General features: G+C 40.2%; 1 protein-coding gene across 3 annotated transcripts in view; it reads left to right on the forward strand.

Moving 5' to 3' along the window:
* The window catches only part of mim (missing-in-metastasis), an 867,287-nt gene that overhangs the window by 695,163 nt on the left and 154,177 nt on the right, over positions 1-17,947 (forward strand). For all 3 annotated transcript variants that reach the window (XM_053781651.2, XM_053781657.2, XM_053781665.2), the window contains exons 8-9: positions 3,775-3,882; positions 15,432-15,608. In XM_053781651.2, coding sequence (XP_053637626.1) covers positions 3,775-3,882; positions 15,432-15,608 — 285 coding nt within the window. The remainder of the gene's footprint in view (positions 1-3,774; positions 3,883-15,431; positions 15,609-17,947) is intronic.

The raw sequence follows: 17,947 nt of genomic DNA on the forward strand, positions 1-17,947 counted from the left end.
TCACTGGACCTCTGTCGCACAACAAATCTGTGTATAGAGGTCTGTACCTCCCGTTCCTTTAAGATTTGCCTAAAATGGGCCACAACATTGTCATTGTAATAGTCACCAGCATGGCTTGCAATAGCTGTGTTAGGGTGATTTTCATCCATAAAGGTTTGTAGTTCAACCCACTTTGCACACATTTCCTTAATCTTTGAAGTAGGCACAATGGATTCCACAACTGGCATAGGCATCTCAGGGTTAGCCCCAAACCCTTCAAAATCTTTCTTAATTTCCATACTAATTCTCACCCTTTTTATCACAGGGTTGGCACTAGAAGCTTTCTTGGGGCCCATGGTGACTTATTTTGCAGGGACAATCACTAAAAATGCTGTGATAATATGAAATGTTCTGATTGTATGTGTGGATGTGACCGCACTGGCTGGCTTGTAAACACTGGCACCCATGGGACAACTGAGGCGCGCTCAGGCCACACGTGGACGTGTCTCGAACGAATCGCGTTGGGTGAGTTTTTTTTAGCATTAGCCGAGGCAAAATTTTTGCATTAAAATGTATCGTTAGCTGGCTTTAACGTTAGCTGATGCCATCGTTAGCTGAGGGGCCAATGTACATTAATAAAAATTTAAATAAAGATATAAAATAACCTTTTTACTTACCTTTATTGAAGATTGTTGATGGCATCTGAAAAATAGGGAGGAGGAATGAGGGAGCACTTATTGTTTAGAAGGGGAATCCCCTTCCATGAAGACTTTAGGTAACAAGTCCTTTTCTGGGGGTTACTTCCCTTCTTTGTCTTTAATGCCACTAGGACCAGCTTGAGAGTCACTGGACCCCTGTTGCACAAAATAACTGTCCACAGTCCTCTGTTTCTGGCACCTCTTTAAGATTTCCCTGAAGTGGGACAAGGTTTTATCACTGAACATGTTGCAGATATGGCTCGTTTCAGCTTGGTCAGGGTGATACTTTTCAACAAAAGTTTGCAACTCATTCCACTTTGCACACATGTCCTTAATCACTGAAGAACGCACTTCCTTCACTCCATCTTCCTCCTCCTCTGAAGCAAGTTCCTGAGCTGTGGTCAGATACTGTTCCAGATGAAGCTCTTCCAGCTCTTCAGTGGTTAGCTCTTCCCTGTGGTCCTCCTCCAACTCTTCCACATCCCTCTCACTCACCTCCAACCCCATGGACTTGCCCAATGCCACAATATCCTCCACAACAGGCAGAGGGTCGGCAGGGTCAGGGTCAGCCTCAAACCCTTCAAAAATCCCTCTTTTTGGACACAATCTGGCCACAATTGTCTCCAAGTAGAGTTCAAAGTCCTGGAAGTCACTCCCTCCCAAGCCTTATGCAGGTGTAGATACTGAAGTAATTCCTCCAGAACTCTCTTAGGGTCAGCCTAATGTTTGAGGTCACTTCAAAGCACTTTTCACACTGCTTTTGTGTAGAGTTTTTTGAAGTTAGAAATGATCTGCTGGCCCATGGGCTGGATGAGACGAGTGGTGTTAGTTGGCAAGAACTTCACTGTGATGAAATTGTAGTCCCTAGACAGTAGGTCTACCAAGTTTGGAGGATGTGCAGGAACATTGTCCAGTAATAGGAGGCACTTGAGTGGCAGATCATTTTCTAGGAGGTATTTTTTCACACTGGGGCCAAACACTTCATGGACCCACTCTTTGAAAATTTGCCTGGTGACCCATACCTTATTTGCTTTCCACAAGATACATAACTTGTCCTTAATGATATTGTTTTTCTTAAACACACTGGGATTTTCTGAGTGATGCACCAGTCAAAGCTTCACTTTAAAATCCCCGCTTGAGTTAGCACAGAACAAAAGAGTTAACCTGTCTTTCATAGGCTTGCGTCCTGGGAATGCCTTTTCCTCCTGAGTAATGTAGGTCCTCTTTGGCATTTTCTTCCAAAACAGGCTTGTTTCATGACAATCGAACACTTGTTGGGGTTGGAATTTTTAACTGTCTATGTGCCCCTTAACCCTTTCAGGGTCCGTCCCGTAGATCTACGGCTTTACGTTCAGGGTCGAAACCGTAGATCTACGCCATGAGCTCAGCTCACTCTGATAAACTGTGAGTGGTACATTTGGGCCTAGATATGAGAGAATACATCTATGTGGTATGTGTGCAGCACATAAAACAGATCCTGCAGCACACTGTGTATAATGAGAGAAAAAAAATGAAATCATGATTTTTTGATTAAAACAGCAATTTTGCAGTGTTTTTTCGTATGTTTTTTATAGTTGTATTTGCGATTTCTTGGTCTCATTTGATAGAATGGAAGACATATTACAGAAATAGAGATGATTTTGATTGGTTTTAGCATTGGAAATGGCTTGAAACTGAGCTCAAAGTAGCGGAAATGTTAAATTTTTGCCGATATTCAAGAGTAAACAAACGACCTCACAAGTCTAATACACGTCAGCTGGTGGGTCTAATATACATTCACAAATGTGGTGATGATATTTATACAATTATTACAGTATTGCATAACAGTAAATCTTCTATTTTTTGGTGTGAATAAAAATTCATTATGTGAATAAAAAACCAAAATGGAATTTATTTGTAAAGCCTCAAAACATAACTAATGAACAGAGGAAATGTTAGTTTAGTGCCAGGAATGCCTACATTGTTCATTCTGGACCCTATTTTGAAATTGGAATATTTTGAACTTTGTGTAAAATTGGCCAAATTAACAATTTCCGATCACTTTATTTTGTAGTTGAAACAGTTGACTTGGCGATTTCTTGTGCTCAATCGATAGAATAGAAGTAATACTAGTGAAATAGCTAAGAATTTGGTTGATTGGAATAATGTAATTGGCCTAAAATGGGAGTCAAAGTCGGCAAAATCGCCGATTCGTAAATATCGCTGACACATCAAAATTCGCGAGAGCATAATTTCGTCAATTTTCCACCAAATTTCGTACTTTTTGTTTTATTACCTTCACAAAAAGATTTTCTACGATTTCATAAGAAAAAATAACAAATTTTTTTTTTTTAAATTCTTGGACACTGGTGCGTGACTCCAGATTTGGGCCTTGGACCCTGAAAGGGTTAAATTCATGCACAAATTTTTCAGCAGCCAGTTTGTCTGAACTGGCTGCCTCATCATGCCTTACAACATTGTTTATGCCAGTACGCTTCTAAAATCTGTCAAACCAGCCTCTGCTGGCCTTAAATTCACTATCAGCACTGGTACCAGGAGTTTTCTTGACAAGATTGGCATACAACTGCCTTGCTTTTTCACAAAGAATTGTCTCAGAAATACTATCACCAGCAACAACTTCTCAACATGATCAACTGTCTGTAGTCTATTTTTGGTTACCATATTAACACCTTTCACAACATCAGCTTCCTTGATTTGTTCTTTCTTTGCCAGGATAGAAGCGATGGTTGACTTTTTCCTGTACAACCTGGCAAGGTCAACAAGTTGAACACCACTCTTGTATTTTTGTATTTCCTTCTTCACGTCTATGGTGTTTATCAGTTTCTTTACCACAGGGGTACCACTAGCAAGTTTCTTTGGTCCCATGGTAGCTTATTTCACAGTGTTCACTCAAGCATCAACAAAGCCAGACTGGCTCACGACGCCTGCATGGGGACGCGCCCAGAGAGGGCAGGCGGACAGGTCCGGTACCTGGCGGTTCGAAAGATGGGGTGCATTTGATAGTCGGGGCAAAATTGGTTCGAAAAAAGCGGTCGATACGTTCAAAACTCGGGGTTTCACTGTATTTGTAGTACTGATGGTAATTTTTTGTGTGCAGGATGAGGAGGTGGGGCTGGTGAGTGAGCTGGGTCACCTGCACGAGGTCATGACCCAGCTGGAGAAGCACACTGCTGACCCCCACGTCCTCCCACCCGCCAGCGAACAGGTACGTTAAGCCCACTTTATGCTTGCTATACTTTTTAAGCTTGGCTGAATGTGTGTGTTCTGGATTTTTGTTCGAGTTACAATTAGTTTTTTTATTAATTTGTCATGTTAGAGATGCTGTATTACTGTTTCTTAGCAACATTGTTGTTTTATTTGTTGCATGCAGGATATTGCATTTTTGTGATTGCTTTCTCTATTATAGTGTTATTACATCAAGATTTTTATTTTTAATAAAGAATTTTATACAACAGTACTAAATACTAGCTAAAAATGTACTACAGCCTATACATAACTTTTCTTATTGACTTGTTTACACTTCAGTGTACAAGCTATGATAGGTTATACTGTATCATCATAGCTTATATCAAAGCCTTGCCCTGTACAATATATTTGTACTGTACTACCAATCTTAGAATGTTACCCATAGCAATCAGTTAAAACCTGGTACATGTATATGGCACATCATATGATGTGTGACAACCAATGTAAACTAGCACATGAACATGAATATGTGCAACAGGTGGGTAAGACATGTCATACTCATCTACTTATCAGTATTGTTTACCATTAACCCCTTGACTGTCGAAACCCCTAACCCTGAAGTGTCTCCTGGCGTCGAAAAATATTTGAAAAAAAAAAATATATATTTTTTCTTATGAAAATGTTAAGATTATTTTTCTGATTGTTTTAATCCAAAATAAAATTTTTGCCATCAGTACTTACCGAGATATGGAGGCGTGAAGTTGGCAGAAAATGAGCCGCATATGGCAACAGCGGCGACTGCTGCTTACCTGGTAAACTTTGGTTTACTTGTATTTGAAGGTTTCTTAGTGAAAAAACATTTTATTTTTTCATATAACTTATGTGGCCTGTGAGACCAAAGTATGGTGCAGTGTTCATATATACATTCGTTGAATGTAACAAAATTATAGCAGAAACGCTAGTATCATCATATTGTTTACAAAACCTGTTTACACAAACAATATAAAAAATTGTTTATTATGATTGTTCTATAATATATATACATATGTACAATCACTGGACACTTTCCTAGAACTGCTGCAGCTTGTGGAATTCTATGAAACATGGGTATATGCACAATGGTGTTTTACATTCCTCACACATAAAACGAGTGTCTGCATTTTTGTGGGCATTTTGTGGTATGTGCACAGACATAACACCTCTTCTGAGCATTTTTCTTGAAAGCAGTAGCAGGCAGTGGTACAGGTGTAGTGATCACCAGGCCTCAGACAAGAGGGCATGTGTTGATATTTTCGTGGGCGCTGGTCTATTGCAAGTGTTGTTCCTTGGTACTTGAATATTATTTGTCTGATAACTGACAAACAAAATTCACCATATTTGGGTTTGTTGTTGGTCTTCAGCTTATACATATTATAAGCATTCAGCATGGAAATGTCAAGAAGATGGAAAAAGAGTTTTATGTACCACTCATAACTCTTGCAAACACAATCAGCAAACCCAATCTGCATGTCACATTTGTCCATTAACTGTATATTGATGTTGTAAGCCATCACAGCTGCAGGTTTTACAATGGGTTCATTGGTCTCTCTATTCTGCTTGCTACTGTCTACCATTTCGTGTCGGTGAACTGATGTCAGCAGTGTGACATCACGTTTGTCATGCCACCGATATGCCATGATGTCATTGGCAGCAAACACCTGAGCATCACCTCTACGAGTGTCAGCGTCTAACCTGGGCATGTGTTTACGGTTTCCACGCACTGTGCCACACACATCTGTCATGTTCACTCGCAAGAAATCACTGGGTAAAGGGCTTGTGTACCATTTGTCAGTATATAAAATATGCCCCTTACCAAGATATGGTTCCATCATTGTTCTAATCACATCACCAGAGATACCCAGTAACTTCCTGGTATCTTGCAATGTTTTACTGCCAGTGTACACAATTATATCCAAAACCAGACCACTTTTGCAATCACACAGTACAAATAACTTTATACCAAAGAGTTTCCTCTTGCTTGGTATATACTGCTTGAATGATAGTCTGCCTTTGAACAAAATCAAAGAGTCATCAATAACAAGCTTCCTGAAGGGATAAAAATACATACAGCACTTTTGTTTCAGGTACATAAACACATTTCTGATCTTATATAACCTGTCATTTCTGTCAGGCCTTGTTTTGTCTGAAAAGTGTAGCATACGTAACAGTAGCACAAATCTGTTCACTGGTATAATGTCACCGAAAGCTGGGGTTGAAATCAGGCAGTCTGTCGACCAGTATGTGTTGATACTGTGCTTATACACATGTGGTAAGCATTTTTGTGGCAAAGAACAGATACATCTCTGCCACAGTTGTGTCCTTCCACTGGTGTAGGCATGATCTTGGTGAAAGAATTGTTTGCTATGGTGTACTCAAAGTATGTATTGCTTTCCCTGACAAAAATGTCCATCAGGGGTTCATTGAAGAATAACTGAAAGCATTCCAGTTCAGTAGCATTGCTCCCAAGTGTACAGGATGGCTGTATTCCACTTTGTGTGTCACCTTGCTGCCAATTCCAGATGCGGTCTGCTGGGGGGTTCTGGATATTAAAAGGTGATTGTGGATGTTGTGGGAGTGTGGGGTTGGTTGAGGCTGGTTGTGGTTGTGCTGAATTAGGAGCGTCGGTAGTAGCGTGGCCCACTGCTGGTGCCACATGACTCATGCCACCACCACTATCACCACCACCATCTGCTGCCTCACTCACATCATTCATACCCATTGTAACAATATCGTCATCTTCACTATCAGTTCATGGTGTAGGGCCACGGGATGTACTCCAAGATATACTCCTTCCCCTTGGAACAACATATGACACACTACCAGAATGCATGCTACATCGTATGTACTGCTGCTTCACTGGAGAATACAGTGGAACCTCAAATTTTGAACTTAATCCATTCCAGGAGCTAGTTCTAAATTCGAAAAGTTTGAAAGCCGAAGCAATATTTCCCGTAAGAAATAATGGAAATACAATTAATCTGTTCCATAAACCCAAAAATATTCACAAAAAAATACATTTTATAGATAGTATTACATTATAGTTTTACACACACACAACAAATATAGTGTACAATTATTAATAAATTTAACCCCTTTACTGTTGCAACACCAAATCTTGAGGTGTCTCCTGGTGTCACAAAATTTCCGAAAAAAATAAATTATTTTTTCTTATGGAATGATAGAGAATTTTTTCCTGATTGTAATGACACCAAAAGAACGAAATTTTATGGAAAACTGATGGAATTATGCTCTCGCAAAGTTAGCAACCTCGGCGATATTTACGAATCGGCGATTTCACCCACTTTGAGCCCTATTTTCGGCTAATTCCATTGCTCCAGTCAACCAAACTCATAGCTATTTCTTTAGAACTCCATTTTTCTATTGATTGAGTACAAGAAACTGCCCATTTACTGATTTCAATTACCCAATAACGTAGTCACAAATTTGCAGTTTGGCCAATTTCACAAAAATTAAAAAATATGACAATTTCAAAATAGGGTCCAGAATGAACAATGCAGACATTCCTGGTTCAAAAATAACATTTTCTTTGTTCATCAGTCATGTCTCCAGGCCCCTCTGATACTACTCTTGCTTTCTATTTTGAATTTTTATTCAAACAAAAAATAGATTTACTGTTATGCAGACTACTGCAATATTGTAATAATTGTATAAATAATGTCAGCCCATTCATGACTGCATATTAGAATGGCTAGTTGGACATTTATTGGCAAATGGCATCATTTGTTTACTTTCGAACATAGGCAAAAATCAAACATTTTCCCTACTTTGAGCTCCATTTCAAGGTTCTTTTCATAGTAAAACCAATCAAAATCATTTCTATTTCTATAATATGTTTTCCATTCTATCAAATGAGACTAAGAAAACGAGAATACAACCATAAATACTATACAAAAACAGATCACAAAGTCGGCATTTTAATAAAAAAAACGGTCAGTTTTTTTTTCTCATTATGCACTGCGTGCTGCAGAATTTTATTTATATGGTGCACATTGACCACACAGACCCATTCTCTCACATGTGGGCCTACCAGCTTTCTACTGCTTGATTTGAGGTCGCTAGAATTTGAGTATATATACGTCAATAACGATGGCTCGTAAGACGTATATATATGACCTAAACAGTCAAAGGGTTAAATAAACATATAAAATAACATTTTTACTTACCTTTATTGAAGATTAGTGATGGCATCTGGAAGATAGGGAGGAGGAGAGAGGAAGGGGAATCCCCCTCCATAAGGACTTTGGGTATCAAAGCCCTCTCTGGGGTTACTTACCTTCTGTCTTTTAATGCCACTAGGACCAGCTTGAGAGTCACTGGACCCCTGTCTCACAAAATAACTGTCCACAGTCCTTTGTTTCTGGCACCTCTTTAAAATTTTGCTAAAATGAGACATGGTTCTGTCACTGAACCTGTTGCAAAGATGGCTTGTTTCAGCTTGCTCAGGGTGGTACTTCTCCACAAACATTTGGACATCATTCCAACTTCTGTATTATTTCCTTCTTCACATCTATGGTGTTTCTCACTTTCTTTACCACAGGGGTACCACTAGCAAGTTTCGTTGGGCCCATGGTAGCTTATTTCACAGTTCCACAAGCACTGAACAATGAATTAATCGTAAAATGTTTGAATGAGACCGCAGGTTATTGTTCACTCAAGCATCAACAAAGCCAGACTGGCTCACGGCACCTGCGTGGGGACGCGGACAGAGCGGGCTGGCGGACAGGTCCGGTACCCAGCAGTTCGAAAATAGGGGCGAGTTCGATAATAAGGACAAAGTTGGTTTGAAAAATTTGGTCGAATTTCGAAGAATTCGATAAGCGATACGTTTGAAATTTGAGGTTTCAATGTATTCATCCTCACTGTCGCAACTAGAACTGCTTTCAATAGCTTTGAACTCACTATCACTATCACTGCTCACATCTGAGTCTTGTACACGGGCAAATAGTTTCCTCTTTCGTCCTGGTACAGATGAACTTGAATGAGACTGCCCAGCACCAGATATGGATGGTTGTGGGTTGTCTGGATTTTCGTCACTAATTACGTTATCCTGGGCGCTGCTTTCGGCCACACCCACTCCAAAACCATGAAATTCACTTTCACTGGCATTTCCATCACTGTTAGAGCTATCACTTGGGAACAAAAGACCTCCAATCTGCTGAGGAGTGAGGTACTTCTTACTGCGAGGCATGGTGAAAATGGACTACCAAGATGGCATTCCCACAATGCACCACTAAGTCCCCGATTTTTTCACAGGGTGCACACCCACCAGTCAGACCCATTCTCTCTTATGTAGGCCTACCAGCTTTCTCCCGCTTGATTTGAAGCTTCTAGAATTTATGCGTATAAATACGTCAAACATGGCGGCTCGTAAGACGTATACGTATATACGACCGAAACAGTCAAAGGGTTAATACAAAAAATTATATAACATTGAGAGATGACTCGCCATGGTAACTGTGATTGTGAGTGTCAGAGTTCTGCTCTGTTTTAATGTTTGTTGAAATATACAGAGTAATGGTCAGTAGACTAAAATCAGAAGCCTTTGCAGTGAAAACTTTCACAATTCACAGTATTTGTCTCAATTCTCTCATGACCGTGCCTGACATTCAGACACAAATCATTCTTTGCAGGCCATTCCAGAATTTGTATTAATCACATAAACCAGTGATAGGAAATGTTCAGACTTGACAAAGAATAATACAGTTTGATGATGTTGCTAAAGGACCGCAATGGAAATAAGTCACTATGTCTGACTTTTTGGGTTATCTTAGGTTCTCTACACATATGCTGCTATGTATGATAATCTGTGTAACTGTATTTGTGTATACATGAATAAACTTACTTACTAACAAAGGTAAATGTTGCTTCCTCCACTATGGAGAAAATAAATAAAACTGCAGCAGAGTATAAAACACACTCAAACCACTCAATAAATTTAAAACTTATGAAAAAAATGTCAGCAAATCTTATTTATATTCAAAGAGCACAACAGTGTTACCACAACTGCAAAGCAAGTGATACACTTTAAAACAAGAACCTTAGAATCAAAGCACCTGTACTCTTTACATAAATAACTCGCACTTAGGTGACCGAAATGTTTCATTCTGACTTGGACTATTATGGTATAAGAGGCCATGCGCTTGCATATTTCAAATCTTACCTTACTAATAGGTATCAGTATGTCACCATTAAAGACACAGCATCAACAACAAGGCCACTTGATACTGGAGTTCCACAGGGAAGTGTCCTTGGTCCCCTGCTCTTCCTCATATACATCAGTGATCTTCCAAACATATCTCAACACCTGAACCCCATTCTCTTTGCTGACGACATGACTTGTGTCATCTCTCACCCTAATCTTGCCACCCTCAACACCATTGTTAACGAGGAGCTGATCAAAATATCGACTTGGATGACAGCCAATAAACTTATGCTTAACACTGACAAAACCTACTACATTATGTTTGGTAGCAGAGCAGGAGATGCGCAAATTAACATTAAGATCGACAACATTCTAATTGCCAGACATAATGAGGGCAAATTCCTAGGCCTATACCTTGACAACAACCTGAATTTCAGCACCCATATCCAACACATAACCAAAAAAGTATCCAAAACGGTTGGGATCCTCTCCAAGATACGATACTACGTGCCGCAAACTGCCCTTCTCACACTACACCATTCACTTATGTATCCATACCTCACCTATGCTATCTGTGCTTGGGGTTCAACTGCAGCAACACAACTAAAGCCAATAATAACCCAACAAAAAGCCACAGTAAGAATAATCACTAAATCCCATCCCTGGCAACACCCCCCCCCACTCTTCATAGATCTAAACTTACTCCCTGTTCAGTACATCCACACTTACTACTGTGCAATCTACATCTACAGGACTTTAAGTTCCAATATTAACCTTGACCTAAAATGCTTTCTTGATAGTTGTGACAGGATCCACAGGCATAACACCAGACACAAACATCTCTATGACATTCCCCGTGTCCGACTAAACCTTTACAAAAATTCAATGTATGTCAAAGGCCCTAAAATCTGGAACACCCTACCTGAAAACTCTAGAACTGCAGACACATTCATCACCTTCAAAACTACCATCAGAAAACATCTTATCTCCCTGATACACCCTGTCAACTAATTATATGAATACCACCTGGTGGTTAACACTTGCACTCACCCATTTGACCTGCCTCGGTGGGTCGCCCTGCCTCGGTGGGATACGGCCGGTTCGTTGAAAGAACAACAACTTTAGTTTTTCTTTTTATGGCCAGTTTGTTGAAAAAAAAGTACAGTAATAGTTGTATTAATATTAATACTGGTATTAGTACAATATTAGTAGAAGTAGAAGATGAAGATGAAAAGTAGTAGTGCAGCAGTGTTAGAGGTAGAAATTAAAAGGTAAAAGTAGAAGTGCAGCAGTGTTAGAGGTAGAAATTAAAAGGTAAAAGTAGTAGTGCAGCAGTGTTAGAGGTAGAAATTAAAAGGTAAAAGTAGTAGTGCAGCAGTGTTAGAGGTAGAAATTAAAAGGTACAAGTAGAAGTGCAGCAGTGTTAGAGGTAGAAATTAAAAGGTACAAGTAGAAGTGCAGCAGTGTTAGAGGTAGAAATTAAAAGGTACAAGTAGAAGTGCAGCAGTGTTAGAGGTAGAAATTAAAAGGTACAAGTAGAAGTGCAGCAGTGTTAGAGGTAGAAATTAAAAGGTACAAGTAGAAGTGCAGCAGTGTTAGAGGTAGAAATTAAAAGGTACAAGTAGTAGTGGAAAACCAGGAAAAATAATGGCAGAGTGTAGTACAGTGGACCCTCGGTTATCTGCCGCAACCCGTTCCTGAAGGTCGGCTGATAACCGAAGTGGCAGGTAACCGAATTAATATTTCCCATAAGAATTATTGAAAATAAAATTAATTCATCCCCAGCAAAAATATTCACAAATAAAAAATAATTTTTTTTACAATTATGTAAGTATTACATACCTTTATTGAAGGCTAATGCTGGCTTCTGGAAGATAGGGAGGAGGAAAGAGGGAGGAGTTAGTATTTGGAAGGGAAATCCCCCTCCATGAAGACTTTAGGTAGTAATGCCTTCTCTGGGGTTACTTCCCTTCTCTGTCTTTTAATGCCACTAGAACCAGCTTGAGAGTCACTGGACCCCTGTCTCACAAAATAATGGTCCAGAGTGCTCTGTTTCTGGCGTCTCTTTAAGATTTACCTGAAGTGGGACAGGGTTTTGTCACTAAACATGTTGCAGATATGGCTTGTTTCAGCTTTGTCAGGGTGGTGTTTCTCTACAAAAGCTTGCACCCTAGTCCACATTGCACACACCTCTTTAATCTCTGAAGAAGGCACCTCCTTCACTCCCTCTTCCTCCTCCTCTGAAGCAAGTTCCTCAGCTGCAGTCTTGCTGTTCAAGTTAAAGCTCTTGCAGCTCTTCAGTGGTAAGCTCCTCCCTGTGGTCCTCCACCAACTCTTCCACATCCTCACCACTCACCTCCAACCCCAGGGACTTCCCCAAAGACACAATAGAGTCCACAGGGTCGGCAGGGTCAGGGTCACGGCGAGTCTCAAACCCTTCAAAATCCCTCTCTTGGACACAATCTGACCACAGTTTTCTCCAAGCAGAGTTCAAAGTCCTAGAAGTCACTCCCTCCCAAGCCTTACCTATAAGGCTTATGCAATGGAGGATAGTGAAGTGATTCCTCCAGAACTGTCTTAGGGTCAACCGAGTGTCCGAGGTCACTTCAAAGCACTTTTGAAACACTGCTTTTGTGTAGAGTTTTTTGAAGTTAGAAATGACCTGCTGGTCTATGGGCTGGAGGAGAGGTGTGGTGTTAGGAGGCAAGAACTTAACTTTTATAAAATTGAAGTCCCTAAATACTTAGTCTTCCAAGTCTGGAGGATGTGCAGAGTCAGTCTGTTTTTCATAGGCTTGTGTCCTGGCAGTGCCTTTTCCTCCTGGGTAATGTAGGTCCTTTTTGGCATTTTCTTCCGAAACAGGCCTGTTTCGTCACAATTGAAAACTTGTTGGGGGTCGAATCCTTCAGCCTTAACATAGCCCTGGAATTCGTGAACATGCTGTTCAATGCACATTTCTCAGAACTTGCAGCCTTACCATTCCTTACAACTTTGTGTATGCCACTACACTTCTTAAATCTATCAAACCATCCTTTGCTGGCCCTAAATTCACAAACTGCAGCACTTGTTCCAGGCATTTTCTTTGCAAGATCCTCATGCAACTGCTTTGCCTTCTCACAAATAGTAGACTCCACTACACTGTCTCCCACTAATTCTTTTTCCTTAATCCACAATAATAATAACTTTTCCATCTTTTCCATTATCAGTGTCCTTTGTTTAGTTAGAAAAGCTACTTCTTTTGCAACATTAGCATCTTTGATTTGTTCTTTCTTTGCCAGGATGGATGTAATTGTTGATTATTCTTGCTGTACATCCTGGCAAGTTCCATCACCTTCATACCACTCTGAAACTTTTCAATCACTTCATGCTTAAATTCCATGGTGTTTCTCAATTTCTTTACCACAGGAACTTTACTAGGAACTTTCTTTGGAGCCATGGTTACTTATTTCACAGTTGCACTGCAAGAAAAACCACTAGAAACAATGGTAAACAAGTGAAATGTTTGGATGTATGAGCAGAAGCTTCCTCAGCCACTGAGAGACAAAACCAAACTGAAGTGCAAGCTACCCCAGCTGGTGGATGGACGTGTCCCAAACCGCCGATAACCAAGCAAACGGTTGATAACTGGGCACCGAGAAACCCTCTGATAACCGAGTTGGCCAATAACCAAACCGGCCAATAATCGGGGGTCCACTGTATTAATGAAGAGATAGTAGTAGCAGTAATAGTGGGGGTAGTTTATAAGGACAAGAGAACAGAGGAGCACTGCAGGAGAGCTACTGGCCCATGGGGGTAAGGCAAAATCCTGTGGGACCAAACTTACATAGCACAGAACCTACATAGGCAGAAGACAGGAGAGGCAATGAAAATTTAGGCAAGGTTAAGAGGTACGGAGAGGAGACAAAGGTCAGATCCAGTCGTGAGTTTTCGGAAGTTAGGGCATTTGACATCACTGAGAAAAGAGGGTATCTATAGAGACAAAAGCAGGACTAAGGTTCATGTTAGGAATGTTAGGTATAATGGATGCTTCAACAAGACTGCATCTGTGAAGGCTAGAAGATGGGTAGACAGTTAATAGGATGACTGTGATCTCTAACATGACAGAAAAGATCATTATTAGTGTTCTCACTTCTTTTGTGCTCTTTAAATCTGTCAGAAAGTGACTGGCCAGTTTCGTCAAAGTAATGGAGAGGATGAGTAGCAGGAAACTGAGTAGACACTGGAAACATCAGTGGCAGAAGAGGTATGAACTAGATTACTACAAAGGGTATTAGTTTGGTGACAAGTAAGTTTGATATCTAAAGGACAGAGGTGTTGTTAAGATTTAGGAGACTGGAAGTATAGGGAAGGCAAAGAACAGGAGATTTCACGTACGAGGAGAGTTTAGGAGAGAGGAAAGTCTATTGAGTGAGCAGAGTTTATGAAATTGGAAAGGTATCCAAAGCAAGAGAACAAGCTGCAAAAATTGGAAATTTTTGTCATGGTAAAAAAAAGTAGTGAATGTACATGCCACTGTGCATTGGCTTGCAATAAGCAGAAAAAAGAAAAGCCTATCACTGAGTGACAGAAAAGGAAACCGAGTTAGATTCCCATGCAGCTTTAAACTTGATAGAAGAGTCTGAGTTGTGTCCAAAAAGCTAAGACATCATGTACATAACAAAGCCAGGGAGAAGGGCGCACCCCAGTAGCAAGAAGTAGAACAGTTTTGAAATATCCCATATAAAAGTTAGCAAGAACAGGGGACAGAGGAAAGCCCATAGCAACACCAAGTATTTGGGAATAAAATTCATCCAGAAAGGAAAAAGATCAAAATGTCGTCATAAATTTCAGTCTCCTAAGTGTGGGTTGTTTGTGTATTGTTCCATCCATGTGTGTGGATGGAATAATATACAAATAACTTTGACTTACTTCATATGCTTTTCATACTCTTTAGACTGGAAATTGCTTCACACTAGCAGCCCAGTATAAATCATATCTGGAGAATCTACACACAACTTTCATTGCCTGTATAAATTCAAACATTTAATTTTTGGGGAACACCTAAACTCCCTTAGGCTGTACTCCCTGGAATGGAATGCAGGGGAGAAAGATGCATCATAATTTATACCTGGTAAATACTGGAGTTATTGGTTTCAAATCTAAACAGAAATTACTCCCTACAGGAGCAAGAGACTTAGCAGGTGGTACAAAGTACCTCTTTTGAAAGTAAGGGTGCAACAAGTACAATATACTAAACAGTATCTCAGTAATATGAAGTGTGATCAGTTTTGTTAATGGCTTTCGAATAACTAATCAGTTCTAATATGTTTTAGACCAGGCAAATCAAATTGTTGTTCATCTGTTTTAGTTGCATAAGCTTGTTGCAGGTGCTATTGGACATAAAGGCTGGCGAGACTCAGTGGTCCTGGCAGACTCCGCCATCATCACCATCTTCACTAGGGTCTCGGAAGTCGTCCATGTGCTCTATCTCTTCGCTCAACTCTTCATCATCATCGTCCACACACTCTCCCTCGCATCATAACCGCACGCGCTCTGTCAGTCAGGTTTGTTTATATAACTTAAATAATGTATTTGTCCCTCATGTTGGATACAGTTTTCTTGAGATGATCTTACAGCAAATATAAACTACAGGTAAGTATAAGTTAAGTGAACCCTTCATATTTAACAAATGCATATTACAAGTAGACTGCCACAGTATACATTGTACTTTGTACATGTATATGAGATAATGCTACTGTACATACTTAATGTAATGTAATGCTACTTAATGTTAATTGTGTATACTAGAAATGGGTACATTACTGTAGTTTAGTACTGTATATTAATGTAGGTCTTTATGGCTGCACTCTCACAGTCATTAAGGATGCACTCCATCTAGATATTAACCTGTAAATGGCCCAAACGTATATAGTATATATACTTCTCTCGCCCAGTGCCCCAAATATTTTGAAAAAAAAAAAAAAAAAAATTCATAGAAATAGAGAACATTTTTCTAAGTGTTCTTTCTTTCTTTCAACACACCGGCTGTATCCCACCAAGGCAGGGTGGCCCAAAAAGAAAAATGAAAGTTTCTCTCTTAAATTTAGTAATTTATATGGGAGAAGGGGTTATTAGCCCCTTGCTCCCGGCATTTTAGTCACCTCTTACAACACGCATGGCTTACGGAGGAAGAATTCTGTTCCACTTCCCCATGGAGATAAGAGGAAATAAACAAGAACAAGAACTAGAAAGAAAATAGAAGAATACCCAGAGGGGCATGTATATATATGCTTGTACATGTATGTGTAGTGTGACCTAAGTGTAAGTAGAAGTAGCAAGACATACCTGAAATCTTGCATGTTTATGAGACAGACAAAAGACGCCAGCAATCCTACCATCATGTAAAACAATTACAGGTTTTCGTTGTACTCTCACTTGGCAGGACGGTAGTACCTCCCTGGGCGGTTGCTGTTTACCAACCTACTACCTAGGATTTTTCTAAGTGTTATAGGATTAAAATGAAAAAATTAGGATCAATACTTACCGAGATATGAGGCTGCAAAGTTGGCAATTAGAAGTATTGCTGATGTACCTTTTTTCTCGTTTTTAAAATATTTTTTATAATTTTTATGTTCTGATAATTACAATTTATAGTAGTTCTTGTCATTTCATAACCAATCTTTGTTCTGACACTAATATTAGGTACTGAAATTGTACTCTGATTGTCACAAACACAGTGACAGCTGGACATTTACACCTGCCTTGGCCATTTACTATTGTCTAGGAATATATACAAAGTATTTATAAGATTGGAGGGAGAGAGTATGGAGGAGGTGAACGTATTCAGATATTTGGGAGTGGACGTGTCAGCGGATGGGTCTATGAAAGATGAGGTGAATCATAGAATTGATGAGGGAAAAAGAGTGAGTGGTGCACTTAGGAGTCTGTGGAGACAAAGAACTTTGTCCTTGGAGGCAAAGAGGGGAATGTATGAGAGTATAGTTTTACCAACGCTCTTATATGGGTGTGAAGCACAGGTGATGAATGTTGCAGCGAGGAGAAGGCTGGAGGCAGTGGAGATGTCATGTCTGAGGGCAATGTGTGGTGTGAATATAATGCAGAGAATTCGTAGTTTGGAAGTTAGGAGGAGGTGCGGGATTACCAAAACTGTTGTCCAGAGGGCTGAGGAAGGGTTGTTGAGGTGGTTCGGACATGTAGAGGGAATGGAGCGAAACAGAATGACTTCAAGAGTGTATCAGTCTGTAGTGGAAGGAAGGCGGGGTAGGGGTCGGCCTAGGAAAGGTTGGAGGGAGGGGGTAAAGGAGGTTTTGTGTGCGAGGGGCTTGGACTTCCAGCAGGCATGCGTGAGCGTGTTTGATAGGAGTGAATGGAGACAAATGGTTTTTAATACTTGACGTGCTGTTGGGGTGTGAGCAAAGTAACATTTATGAAGGGATTCAGGGAAACCGGCAGGCCGGACTTGAGTCCTGGAGATGGGAAGTACAGTGCCTGCACTCTGAAGGAGGGGTGTTAATGTTGCAGTTTAAAAACTGTAGTGTAAAGCACCCTTCTGGCAAGACAGTGATGGAGTGAATGATGGTGAAAGTTTTTCTTTTTCGGGCCACCCTGCCTTGGTGGGAATCAGCCAGTGTGATAATAAAAAATATTTATAAGTTCCAGCAATGTTTTGGATATGTGGAGTATATAATAAGAAAAAGAAAGAAGAAGGAGGAGGAAGTAGAAGAAGGAGGAAGTAGAAGAAGGAAGTAGAAGAAGGAAGTAGAAGAAGAAGGAAGTAGAAGGAGGAGGAAGTAGAAGGAGGAGGAAGTAGAAGGAGGAGGAAGTAGAAGGAGGAGGAAGTAGAAGGAGGAGGAAGTAGGAGGAGGAGGAAGTAGAAGGAGGA

This window comes from Cherax quadricarinatus, chromosome 6 (genome assembly GCF_038502225.1).
Source record: "Cherax quadricarinatus isolate ZL_2023a chromosome 6, ASM3850222v1, whole genome shotgun sequence".
Classification (NCBI taxonomy): domain Eukaryota; kingdom Metazoa; phylum Arthropoda; class Malacostraca; order Decapoda; family Parastacidae; genus Cherax; species Cherax quadricarinatus.